Source organism: Anabas testudineus, chromosome 18 (assembly GCF_900324465.2).
Source record: "Anabas testudineus chromosome 18, fAnaTes1.2, whole genome shotgun sequence".
Lineage (NCBI taxonomy): Eukaryota > Metazoa > Chordata > Actinopteri > Anabantiformes > Anabantidae > Anabas > Anabas testudineus.
The window spans coordinates 22,387,908-22,401,450 of NC_046627.1; the positions used below are offsets into that span (position 1 = coordinate 22,387,908).

At 40.8% G+C, this 13,543-nt stretch overlaps 1 protein-coding gene across 2 annotated transcripts; it reads right to left on the reverse strand.

The window, feature by feature from the left end:
• Window positions 1-2,101: 2,101 nt before the first annotated feature.
• On the reverse strand, window positions 2,102-13,174 carry khnyn (KH and NYN domain containing). Of its 2 annotated transcripts, none has more exons than XM_026352916.1 (9): window positions 12,442-13,174; window positions 9,010-9,265; window positions 7,731-7,865; window positions 5,058-6,763; window positions 4,736-4,866; window positions 3,992-4,088; window positions 3,415-3,522; window positions 3,178-3,279; window positions 2,102-2,667 (listed from the first exon to the last, which is right to left on the reverse strand). In XM_026352916.1, the coding sequence occupies exons 2-9, from the start codon at window positions 9,226-9,228 to the stop codon at window positions 2,304-2,306; spliced, it is 2,862 nt and encodes a 953-aa protein (XP_026208701.1). In that variant the 5' UTR covers window positions 9,229-9,265; window positions 12,442-13,174; the 3' UTR covers window positions 2,102-2,303. The 2 variants fall into 2 exon arrangements, with proteins under 2 accessions (XP_026208701.1, XP_026208700.1); XM_026352915.1 differs by having other exon boundaries at window positions 12,423-13,174.
• Window positions 13,175-13,543: the final 369 nt, after the last annotated feature.

Genomic DNA, 13,543 nt, shown 5'->3' on the forward strand with positions numbered 1-13,543 from the left:
TATCAATGAATGCACAATATGCAAATGTGTTAAACTGGCTTTACAAAAATAACCCACACATGCAGCCACCACCCACTGCTTCTCACTTTTATTAAAATCAGACTAGTAATCAGACATCACTAGACAAGCTGGAAGTTGTACTGGGCAAGGCCATCGAGCAGCATTTATTTTCTTTTATTTGACTGTGTGAAAATATTCTCACTGCCCAGGTTGTTCCCTAAATAGATGTGCCGTCTTTGTGCTGTTGTTCAAAACTCACCGAACCGGTTTGAAATGTATCTATTCTCGGAAAGAGGAGCCTGAAGCCTCGTGCGTGAAGTCCAAAAAAGTAACAAGTCATCATCCATTATTCTCCATGTTGTGTAAACACAACTATACTGTAAAGTTTATTGTGCAATTGTTCATTATGTGCAGTGGACAAACAAAACTAAAAAAACACACAATAGCAAAAGGAAGTCAAAGAAGGCAATAGAGGATATTTGTGGAAATGAGAGAAGAATTTGCTCCAAACGACTTGTTATGTTTTTGATTTACTCAGTAACATAGAGTCAGTCGGCTCCAATATACATGTATGAACTGCTGCATACTCCATATTTGCATTTGCAGTGGTCATTTTTGTATGTCAAAGGTGAAAAGTCACAATAAACCTTTACTGAATCTGTCTTTAACATGCAGTACTCTAAAGTTAAAGCAACACTGTAGAGAGTTTTTTTTCTCATTGGCCTTTAACATGGAACTGTGGTAAAACTGTGGCAGAAACAGGAAGCTAAAGAGGCAACCATTGTTTCCATGTGCAAGTTTTCCTTCCTTGGAAATGCAAATGGAAACTTCCTAGTTTCTAAATTATGTGCATATGTTTAAAAAATTTTTCTGAGAACTCATTTCATTATTGATTTCAAGCTGACCTTAATTAAATTCTGGTCTTACATCATAGCCACTGTCTTCTCACACTTCCACATAAATAGGGGTAAGGTGCGACCTCTAGTGGAAATGATCTTGAACAGCAATCTCTGCTGCTTTAGAGTTCAGAGTTACAGGCTACGTTTACCTGCTGAAGTGACCCAGATGTGATTTTTATTTAATGTCTCTGCCTTTTTACATCCCACTTCTGCACATGTGCTCGATAGCTGTCATCATTTGGCGTGGGTACCTCCCCGTCCATTAAAATAGATTTTGAAGAAACTGTACGAGTGAACTAGAAATTAGCCCTGCACCATGGCTGTCCCTAATATATATATAGTATTTTCTCCATTATTATACAGTGTTTTAGTACTCTCAAATACCAACTCTGAAAAACAACATGGAAACTCTTCACATTTTCCCCTTTCCATCAAGGAATAAGTTTTAAAATGTACAAATGAAAACAACAGCAAACAGATTATGCACAAGCCTCCACTAGCATCCATCTCATTTAAAAAAATGATGTACAGAATGTTTTAAGGACAGTATAATTACAGAAAAATACCATTTTTAATTTTACTTCTTTTAAAAGCACTGGTGAAAGCACAGCTCACATTAAAACCACCCAGAGAATGAAGGTAGATAGGTATCATCATAGGTATCATCATCACAAGTGCGGTACTTGCCTAAACAAATACTTCACTAAATCACCACTTTAAAGAATTTACTTAAGTATGAAAGTAAGTATAAAGTTTAAATTTACTCAAAGTACTATAGTACAGGTAGCCTGTACAAATACAGGTAGTACAGGTAGTAGTTGTACTAGTCTAGTCCAGCTTTGTTTGAAAGTTATGACAAGTGCATAGTAAAATTTATAAATATAGTAATTAATAAAAAGGTTACCTCAAGTACCTCAATATTGTAATTAGGTAAACTTTTTGAGTACATTAATTTACTTTCCATCTCTGCCAATTAATATTATTTGTATAGAAAGCTGCTAACATAAGCAGGCTAACATGCTCGCAGCAGGATTGATCATTAAAAGTCAATATATCTGCTGGTTATTATGTGAACCAACTTTCACAGCAATCTATGTAATAGTTTTAGTACTAAATGTACAAATATAAAAATCAGATCCTGCTTCATAGGTCACCTGTCAAATTTCACTTGGGGAAATAAAAGCATGCACAGTGGAGAGAGGTAAGATTTTTTCATCCAACTTTTAATCTTTTTATACAAATATTAGTTGCCATTAGGAAGAAACTACAAACATGAGAGGCAATACACAAGGCAAAGTACTTCTATTTTGTTAAATAATGTGTGTGGTTGACTGTGAACAGGAAGTTCCAGTGTGATATGCTATTGGTCCTTTGGTAGGAAACACAATTAGAGTAAAAAAGTGTCTAGTTGTTCTGCTGCTGCAAGATCAGTTCAGACAGCACATTGATGTCTGTTTCCTCAGGGTTGCACTGCAGCACCAGCATCACCATGTTTTCCTGGTCTGGAAAAACCTGACCGAGCTGCTCTCTCAGGCTGGCTGTTTTCTTTGGACTCCTGTTCACACCTCCACCATCATGCTGCTTGTTCTGATGTCCTTTGTCCCGCCCCCTCCCATGCCCTCTCCCTTTACCTCCACCTGCTGCATCCACAGCACCCCCCAGTGTTCTGTCGCGGAAGTTCAGGACCTCGGTTTGGGAGCGTGGAGGTTTGGAGGAATGGAAAGGGGTGGATACTCCACCAAAGGAATGGTTTCCTGGTTCAGGGGTCCTGTGTGAATATAAAAACCGTACGTCAGAGAACATGTAACTGTACTATAGTTAGTTTCTTATGACTTAGAAATACAGGGGCTGTGGTGGTTGTCTAGCACTTCTTCCTGAAAAAGAGGCCTCCCTGAAATTAAAAAACTTAGTTATCCTAAGTCTGGATCAACATAAAACGTTTTTATTGTCAGAACGTCTAAACTTATAAAGTTTTTTCTGACTTAACTTAAAATAAATCGTCCTTCAAACATTGTTCTTTGTTGGAAGTTTAAAGAAAACATTGACAGCGGTGACTTGCTGTGTGTCTTTATACAAACAGCAAGGTCACCGATGTTTATTTTAATAATATTGAAAACAATGTGAACCATGAGGAAGGTTGGTGTTCAATTCAGTCCCCACCTCTGCACACTTTAAATAGTTTCACTTATAACTTTAGTTGAATCAACAAGCTTTATTTTACAGTTTGTGCTTTACAATTAAACATGGAAGAAAAATAAAAGTGTATGTGAGGTAATACCTGTGCTCTGAACATAGAAAGTCATCCAGGTGAGGCCCTCCTCTACCCAGAGGGTCGTCTGGGACCATGAAATGATCCCCAACAAATGTATACTGAAGAAGTCTGGGGAGGCAACATCAGAACACAGCACTATAATTAGTGGACTAGCCCTTTAAGCAGTTTTTCACCTAGGATGATCCTGATCGAGCTGCTAACCAGGCCAAATTTGAATGATCTGCTGTCGTCTTTTTGTTATACCTCTTCTTGATGATGTCCCTCCACACATTGGACTCATCAGAGAGGTCTCTCAGGTTGTCATTAGTCACTATCACTCCATCTGTCTTTTGTGCAAGCTGTAGCATCAGTCTGTGGAAACAATGTGGAAGATTCTCAGTCATCCCAGTGAAGTTTTACCTGGAATTTGATTAATGGCAACTAGACTTCCTTCTTGTAAGAGGTCAGAACAACTGCCCTGTGCCAGTTCCACACTACATACTGACTCGAGGCAGGATTTTAATGTGTTCACATTAGGAATTCATAATTTCCAATACAATAACTACTCTGAGCTAACATAAAGAATTATTGGTCTGGTTCAACTGTCTTATTGTGTTAAATTAATATGAATATAGAAGGTATTTAGCAACATCTGGTCTCCTAGTCACAACTACAGACAGGGGGGGTGGGGTGATGGACACCAAATGAAAAGTGAAAATGTTTCTCACTTTCGCACAGATTTTACGTGTGAAACCAGTAACTTTCTGTTTACACGCCGGCGTCTTTACTCTGCGACAACAACACAGACACAATGCACTATTTTAGGTGAGAGTCTGTCTACCTGTCATCGTACGAGCTGATCCTCTTACCCTGCACCTCTCTGGAGGGGGTGTAGGAAAGCAGACCCAACTTCTGCAGCTTAGTCAGATAGTGCTGCTCTGAAAGGCAGGAAAAAAAAACCACTCAGCTTAGTGTGCACAAAAAGAAAAGTGCACACCCACACCGTCACATGTTGGTCCAACTCGGGTTGGTTTCCCCTTAAATAGAATCAAATGAAAGCTGCAATGGGAATTCCCTCTGTGTGTATAATCCATAAGGTCCTGTAACTACAAACACACACACGCAGGAAAGCACAGAGACCTTTGTAATTGTAAAACCACAATGTGCGGTCCTTAAAAATGAAGAATACTGTGCCACAGAAGTATACTGGCAGAGTACATCTGTACTTTCTGGGTACTGTAATGTTTTTTGTAATGTTTGTTTGTTTGTTTTTTTTGGTTGTATTTTCTTGAAATCTCGTCTATTTTACATTACATGTAAAATGTTACAGTACAGTAATGAAAATACTGAAACAATACATTGAATTAAATTAGTCCATTAGCTGATGAAAATGATTCTATATAGTTGTAAAAGAGGCAACAAACCTCCCATGTGATGAACTGCTGATTTAAACATTGCTTCTTCTAATAAATAAACTATTCAGGAACTTATTAACTAATAAAAATAATAATGAGTTAATTTTTACAATAATACAAGCTAATAAGAGATTAAGTTTAAAGTCCTATGTGATGATGGGAAGGGTTACCTTTGATCTTGGGGTCGCTCTTCTGTCTCCACTGTGGCACGAGGGTGCTGATGTTACGATGGCCTCGATCCCAAAAGTGCTGGACGGCCAGAGCGATTCCTCGACAGGAGAAGAAGTGACCCAACCCGTGACTGTGGAAGACACAGAGCAAAACATGTTTTATTACAAAACCAGGAATCTACCAAGAAGAACCTCACTCTATGAATACAGATGAAATGAGGAACGTGTTATGAACCTCAGTTCACTTTATCACCGTGTCCTTGTTTAAAGAAGTATGATCGTTTTATTTGCGTATTGTGGACTCTAATTAATCAATTCCCACCTCATGGCCACGTTGCTGCCATCAATTATGATCGTCCTCAGCTTCGGGTCTCCGGGTTTATCTGCTAGCTGGAGGTCAAAGGGTATCTGGAGTCCCTCCAGGAAACGCTGCTCCCCTGTCACTACCACTGAAGAAGCGGACATCAAACCCCGTCTTTCCCCCAGGGGCTCTGGCTTAAGAGCTTTATCTTGACTTGGATGATTTTGTTTTGGGGTGGATGCATTAGTCCAGTAGACGCTTTGGCCATATTGTTTATTGGACTGGAAATTGCTGAGTGGAGGATCTAGGGCTGAGGCATAAGTAGGCATGGGCGGCCCTTTGACTTGAGGCAGGACACTTTGGTGAGGACTGTGTGACTTCGAAGGCTGGTGACGCTTTGGCTGCTTCGATGTGTAACTCTGAGGAAGCAGATGCGGTTCTGCAGTCAGGTTCTGCACGTCTACTCCACCTACCTCAGCGGATTCTCTCTTTTCGTCATCTTCTGCTGTTCCAAATTTTGGTCCCTCTTTTTCCAGCACCACATCGTCCATCTCTCTTGGCCCCTCCCTGAACACTTCTGTCTCCGTGCTCTGCTCTCTCTGCAGCTCCAGGAGCAGCTGGTGAGTGGATCGATCAGGCAACATGCTATAGACTCTGGCTACTTTCTGTTCAGTGTACCCGCAGCTGGCCGCGGCTTTCTTTACCACTCCCAGGACAAAGTCTTCCTCATGTCCTTCCTCGTTTATTTCAGCACTACCTTCTCCCTCAAAGTGTCTTGTGTTTCCGGTTGGTCCATCGCTCCCTCCCTCCTTAATTTCCACCACTTCTCCATTACTACTGATCACAGTAAATCCACTTTCAGCTGTTTCTTCATCCTCCCTGTGCTCTGTCTCGCAGGGGCGGTTCTTCTTGCTCGGTTTCAGGGCGACACTATGTTGATTTTTAGGGTCTAACACACCCTGAATTATCTGCTCCTGGTCGCTGCGATCTTGTTCCTGTTGAACCAAGTCCAGTATCTGTGAAGCTTCTTTAGGCCCTGTTCGGGCAAGTACTCGTTTCACGACATCTTCTGTGTATCCCATGGCTGTGAAGAACTTCAGAAGAAGCCAGAACTCCTTGTTTCCTTTTGACAATTGCATCTCCTGTTCTTCTGTATTCCCCAGTCCCTCTTTATTTTTGGTATCAAATGTTTGCCTCTGCTCTGGTTCCTCCTCTTCTGCCACCTCCTGTGGGGAACGCACGAGTCTTGCCTCAGCGCCCTCTGCTCTCCCTCGAGTGCCTGCACACATGGAGAGAGACTGGAAGGAGTCCTTGGTTGCAGCTTTTCTTGAACTCGCACTCGTCCCTTCAACCCACCGATCAGAAGTGGTGGAAGGGTCAGGGCACGTGTACGTAATGGCTGAGGGTTCGTCCCATCTGTCCTCTGATTCACCATGTAATCTGCCATTTCTCTGTGTTAGTCCTGATTCTTTGACCAAATCCAGCAGAATTTCCTTCACTGAGCCCGGTAGCACCAGAAGATCTAGGATATGTCTGTCCTCCCATTTCTCCACCAGAGTTTTGAAAGCCCGACGTGAATCCAGGGATTCACCTGAGCTTCTGTCCCCAGTGTCAGAGTGTCTGGACTGTATGCCCTCATACCTCTCAACCAGGTCTGTGATAAGGGAGTAGGCCCGTACCACTGGCTCTGCCAGACCTGATATAAGCAGGAATCCTGGAGAACCAACCTGATTTGGTAAAAGACAAACAGAACTACATTAACAACAATCCGAGCTGTGTTGGTGCGTCATGTTTTTAAAACCCATCTGCTCCCGAGGCTGAGAGGTTTATCACACCTCAAGGTCTCATTGCAAACTTCTGAAATATTTCCACTCTTTAACACACAGATGTCATTCAAATAAAGGTGGGGGCTGTGTTTTCAGTCTGAATGAGGCCAAAGAAGTAAAAGTAGAGGTTGAACAACCCTAAAGTGACTAACCTGATATATTCTCAGCTGGGATTAATCACTCACTTCCAATATGTAATTATATATATATAGTCTGGGGTGGTTAACAGGTAGCTCAAGCAGAAAAAGTAGCTTTTAGTATCTACAATTATTTCATGAAGGGGCAACAACCCATAAATAACCGATTTCTAAGAACAGATAGCAACTCATAAGGAAAAAGAAAGTAATAAATTTCCCTGAGTTCCGTATTTGCAAAAAAAAAAGTATGCAAATATGTTTAAAATTTCCAGTGACAACATCACAGTGTCACACTAAGAAGCAGTTGTTACTTCATAAAGGGTGTAACACATCTTAGATCATGACATAATAGCGATATTGACTAATAGCGTAATTTTTGTTGTTATTACGTCATCAAAGTTAAAGGCACATTTGCGCACAGCGTGACATTTCGTGTCTATCCAAAAAAAAAAAATCCAATAAAACAGCTTAAAAATCAGATAAAATAATTCCCTGAGTTTTCCTCAGTATCAAATTAATGGTCATAGTTGTTTAAACATTCAAAGGTACATTGCTAACAGCAACTGCCGCCATTATTGTTTTCTATTTGTTATGACTCACTTCTCATGTCACCTCTTGCCTTTTCGCTATGACTAGACACGCCTGAGGCAGATCTTTGCACATATTAAATGTTCTCTGCAAACTACGCAGTGTGGCTTTTGCCTACCAAAGTCCCTGAATCCACTGCTTACCACTATATGTGCTGACGTGCATTTAATCAGACAGTCCATGAACAGCCCTCTGGCTCCACAGAAGACGCTGTGAAGGACACTGGGATATGAGACCTCCTTCTGCTCCTCCTGGTTCACCACTCCTTTTACAAATAACTACAAAAACAGGAATTTGATATTATTATTGTGCATTTTGGGAAAGAAAAATATATATATTTTTGTCATCCACACTGAGCTGGACGTTCATTCTCAACACTAAAAACAGCAGCTGACAGAATGAGCTCAGGGTCCACTTACTTATTTAGTTTGGAGCTTTCAAATATCAAACAGAGAGTATGTTATTATTACACTGTATAGTGTGAAGCTGGGGGAACAAGTGCGTGGACCTTCAGCTAAGAGTTGAGATAAAGGACAAAACAGCCACAAAGCAACCATGAAGAGACAAAACAATCACAAAGACAAGCGAAAGGAAAGAAAAAAGATACAACACATAGACAAAACCATCACAGAGACACAAACCCAGCGCAAAGAGAAACCAAACTACAACTACAGACATTCAGAAATTGTTTTGTGTCTCTCTGAACCTGCAGCTCTTCCTCGTCTATAGGAGCATGGGTGATAAAAAGAGGAAGTAAAGTGCCGCATAACTTGTTTATTTAACAGTATTCTATATACCAACTATATATACCTCTCTCTCTCTCTCTCTCTCTCTCTCTCTCTCTCTCTCTCTCTCTCTCTCTCTCTCTCTCTATATATATATATATATATATATATATGTATATATATGTAGTTGAACTGAAATGTGACAAATGTGACTACTGCTTTTAATTATTTTGATCATATAAAGACTGACTGCGTTTCCCTAGTTACTAGAAACAAGCTGTAATTCAGGTTCAGGTTTACCTTTATATAAGTTAACATATTAGATTTTCATTTCGCGTTTTCAATCAATCTGCATGTGCAGACTACATGTGGACTGAAACCACAACTGAGACTTATTAGTCAACATTTTAAACCCTTAGTGAGTCATTTCTTAGGCATTTCTCTCTGGGAACTGTAAACCAGTGCTACCAGTAACATCGATAGGACTTCACTGGTATCCAAATCAGCGTTTACAGAATGTCTCAGAATGAAAATAAGACAACTTTCAAAGAGCCTAAATACAAACAAACAAAGCACAAGACAGCAGATAGATAGTGGGATTAAGCAGGCTGGGATAAGTAGTCGTATTATTAATAGTAGTATTATTGTTCAATGGTTCCATTACTGTGAGCACAGGTTCAGAGGAAATATGTCTTACTTTAGCAGCTTTTACATTGCCGCTTGAGCCTCGTAGTTTCAGCCATATCTGTCCATTGTTTCCATGGGGCATATCATCTGCCGCGATTGCAAATTTCACGCAAAATATCCGCTCCACAGTGCTGTGCAAGGAGGTCAGAGATCCGCGAAGCATTCCAGCACACGCAAACTCATCCTCCACCTCTGCTTCTCCACCTCCATCACTTCTCTCGTCGTCCATCCCTCGTTCTTAAATCAGTGTCACACAGTCCAACATACTGCAAAAAAACACATTTCGTGCATCATTTAGAATATGTTACACAACTGCATGACGGCTGGCATCTTGATCAACAGTTTTGTACTTTGAAGTAATGCTGTCACCGTGTTATCATCAGTAACTCATTAATGAGGATGACTGTGTTCAAAACAACCTTAGGAGATACAATCAGTTGGAGCTAGAACTAAGTGACGTCTTCAAATGTCTCGTTTCGCCTGACAGACAGGAAATCCCTAAATGTATTTCGTTTCCTTTCATGTATGAGGGATTGAAGAAAAGCATCAAATCTCCAAAAAGAGCCTGGAAACAACAAATTTTTTGTATTTTACTTTACATTGACAATAAATTATTCAGTGATCAAAACAGTTCATGTGATTAATCAGCTAACTTTGATTCTAATAATGTCTTTTGTTGAAGTTAGATATAGAATTAGTTAGATACTTAGTGTATATTTTATTATATGAGGTACTTACTAATCCCTTCATTAAAAGTTAATTAAATATAACCTTTCTGCTCAAAAACAACATTTTAAAGGTGAAATTCTTCTTGATTCATTTGTTCACCTTTCCACTATTTGCATATTTGCTTTTATGTACTTTAAATGTAAAGTATTTCCCTCCACGACAACGTAGGTGTGTAATAGCGACGTCTCCAACCTCAACTCACGGTAACTAACAGGTGGGTGAAGCTGCCAAATCCCACTAAGTGATGACGGACATGACATTTGTTTCAGTGCATATTTAGCCAGTAATGACTAACAAAGGAACTTTGCATTGTAATGAGTGATGCTGATGAACATCAGGGCAGAACTGAGCTGTATTCACTTATTAAACTGTCGTCTACATATTGCACCATGTTGCCCAGAGTATACTTCATCTGATAGGTAGTTTGCACAGTGTAAGAATACTATCGCCTGACATATTGAAGGTACAGTAAGTACAGTAACTCTAAGTTTTAAAAGTCCATGAGAGGAACTGGTCATATCTCGACGAGCAGTAATGTGAGGACAGACACGGTGGAAGACCGAGCTCGCACGCTGGACGAAGTGTTATTTGAAAATGGATCAGCCCCAATCATATTTCAATGAAACATCAGTGATTTGCAAGCTGTGTCAGAAAGATTACAGATCTAATGAATGGAGGTAATTTGATTCAGATTAGTTTCACAGCCTCACACAGAAACACCACCCATGTGCGAAGAAGATCATGGCACACGTTGAAGGCGACAGCAGTAACACACTCCTCTAATTCTGAAGGGTTTTGTTTGTGGTTGTTTGTGGTTTTGCTGCAAAGTAAACACTGGAACAAACTGTTCACGTTGGCACAGATGACACACATGATGTCAGCCCAATCTGCTGACAAGATGACATGCACGCTAGTGACTAGAAAATGGACGCTTAAAGCTCCTTAATTAACCTAACAGTTTGTGTTTGCACAGCTCTGAATGCAGAACAGCGGCTGAACCGTTTTTCATATCACATGCGATATTGTTGTTGCAAAAATGTGGTAAGATAAAGTTTTAGGTCGGCATCATTCACGCCTACTACAAAGCGCCATCTGTCTGATGTGTTATACGGCAAACATGCTCTGCAGATCTCACACTTTGCATCCCCTACACACATCTTTTAATTAACAGTGCCTCTACTTCAGTGGAGAAATTCTCCATTACGAATATATGTCAAAACTTTTTTTAATCAGTAAACTTAAAAAAAATTACATTTGATTCATTTGAATTTTTATTTACTATGCTTTTAATTGTGAATTTGACTTGTGTACATATATGATTTGATGTTTAACCAATGTTTTAGCTTGTACTCATTTAGCAATAATAGTTGATTAATGCTTTAATTTATACTCATCTAGCATTAATAGTTGAATAGCATGTTTTATAGAGACAAGAGTAGTATGAGTATAATTTACTATTAACCATTATTTACTATAGAGTTAATGAAACTAAGACACACAATATGAATTGTTGTTGAGTATTATTTACTGCGGAGTTAATGAAAAAGCAATTAGGACGCATCAGTGGAGATGGACAGAGACAACCACCATATGAAAAACAACTGATAAGCATATGATGAAGTCCAGGATTTATCACAGGAACGGCAGCTGTGGATGAAAGACTACAGCTACAAGGAATCCAATAACAACGGATGGGAGAGCAGCAGTTGGACTAATGACGGATGATGGTGAAGGTCAAGGAGCCAGATAACGCTACAGTGGATGAGAAAGTCGAGGGAGTCAGATCAACGGACCAACCAGGAGGAAGATTGCACAAATGTCTATGCAACACTTGTTGTGTACAAAAGGACTGGGTCAGGGACAGATGGTGAGTCAAACTTCGTGAACTGACACACACCTTGTTGTTTGTCAGAGATAAGAAGATCTAGACCCAGAGCTCTGTATGCTTTATTCATTTTGCTCCTAATATTAATTTACTATATGAATTGTTAAATAAACTGATAACTTGAGACCGAAACTTCTCCTCCTATTCCTTCATAAACGAAGGATGTGACATAGAAGAGAGTTCTGCTAGTCGATTGAGCCACAGTCCAACACTGGTCAGTTTTCATTGTGATGTTTCTGTGATTTTATTATTAGATGCAGCGCTGATGCACGTATGAGTAGACCACAAGAAGAATAGTTGTTTCCTTGACCACTAATGAGGACCTCAACGTGCACATTGCTTTGCATTGTGCATGCTTACAGCAGCTTTGCACAGTAAAATATCCATCTGAACACTAACTATACTTATTAGGCAGCTATAATGCAGACAGAAGAAGAAGCAGCTCTGACTACTTCACCCCTTTGCACCTGATGTCCAAACTGTAACTGCAGCCTGTTGGGCTCTTTGTCGTTCGCCTTCTCCAACAGCACACTTACATTTGCAGAGGGCACGTCTTTTGCTTATGCAACTTCACCACGTCGATAAGAACGAGAGCAGCTGATGGGACGCACGCACAACGCGTAAAGCGTCCAAAATGCGGCGACCTGAGTGGAATTAGGCACCGAAATAATGCGAAACAGTTCAGTAAATAAGGCTGTTGGACGAGTTTTGACCACAGTCACGGCATCAAACTGAGAAAACATGGTTGATCTCGCTACACAAGAGGCCCTCTGTGGGTCCAACATCACTAAAAGTGTAAAAGCTCGTACGTGTGCGTCGTCGTCTTACGTGAAGTCGATCGCTGGTGCGCCGTCAGAAATCGGTTCCCAGCAGCAGCAGCTCGCTACAGAGGAGCGGAGCAGCTCGCATCAGTCTTCCGCGATCACCCGACAGCGCAGATCAGTCCGAGGTTCAGCGTTTGACGCTGCGTAACGCCACAAAAACAAAAAACGATCGCTCCCCGGGGGAAGTGGCGAGGCAGCGGACGCGCCGGTCGCGATGACCTCCTGCACCTTACAGCGAAGACAAAACCGAAACTGAACAACAACACACGGTCCCTTACAGGACGTGAGCTGCGGGGTGTTTACGTCTGGCTCATGATGTCGCTGTGGAGAGCAGCAGCCTGTTAGTAATCCTGAGAGCTGGGACCGTGGCGCCATGTGAAAAACGCCTCTTTCACTCCCCCAGAAGTGCACAAGAGTGACTTTTCTACACGCATCACGTTTAATCGTGTACAAAGTTATAAACGTGTAACTTCATTGATAACCTTTACTTAAAGGCTATTTAAAAAAAGAAAAGAAAAAAGGCTTTGTTTACTTTTGTCAGAGTTCCCCCATGAGAAAAAGGGGATTTCCAGTGACGTCAGAAGTGTGTGTGTGTTTTTTTTTTTTGTGTCTGTCTTGTTCTTGCTGATGTTGTTAACCACTGGTTTGCTGCTTTGCCCAGTAACACACAGGGTTACCCACGTCCAGCACACGTCGATTTATTACAATAAACCTACATTATTGTAAAAGGTCTCTCTGTCTGTCTGTGGTGCTGGGTGGTGGTGGTGGTGGTGGTGGGGGTGCGGAGAGTGTGTGTCTGACACAGGAAGAGCACTCCTACACTACATCCTGTGTCACTTTGTTGGGGGTAAAGATGTATGATCAGACAGATGACATGAGAGACTGTTGTTACTACTCATTTACAAGGCAGGCGTGTCTATGTTTTCTTATTGGGAACAAAACCCAAAGAAAAGACCCCAGAACTTACCTGTTGTCCAAAAACTAGAAAAACACAGCAGTGAGAAAAAATAAAGTATACATCTGTAACCTGTTAAAGACTTGTGTCAGCAGGATCACAGCCCTTTGCAGTTGTTTATAGTCTGATCGCTATTAAATTAAATTCAGTC

Excerpts from the sequence above, each read along its gene's own strand:
- khnyn (XM_026352916.1), bottom strand. The coding sequence starts at position 9,228 with ATGGACGACGAGAGAAGTGATGGAGGTGGAGAAGCAGAGGTGGAGGAT. Across the intron at positions 7,866-9,009 it reads GCAATGTAAAAGCTGCTAAA|TTATTTGTAAAAGGAGTGGT; the intron begins GTAAGACATATT and ends CTGTTTTTGTAG. Across the intron at positions 2,668-3,177 it reads TTTCTATGTTCAGAGCACAG|GACCCCTGAACCAGGAAACC; the intron begins GTATTACCTCAC and ends ATATTCACACAG.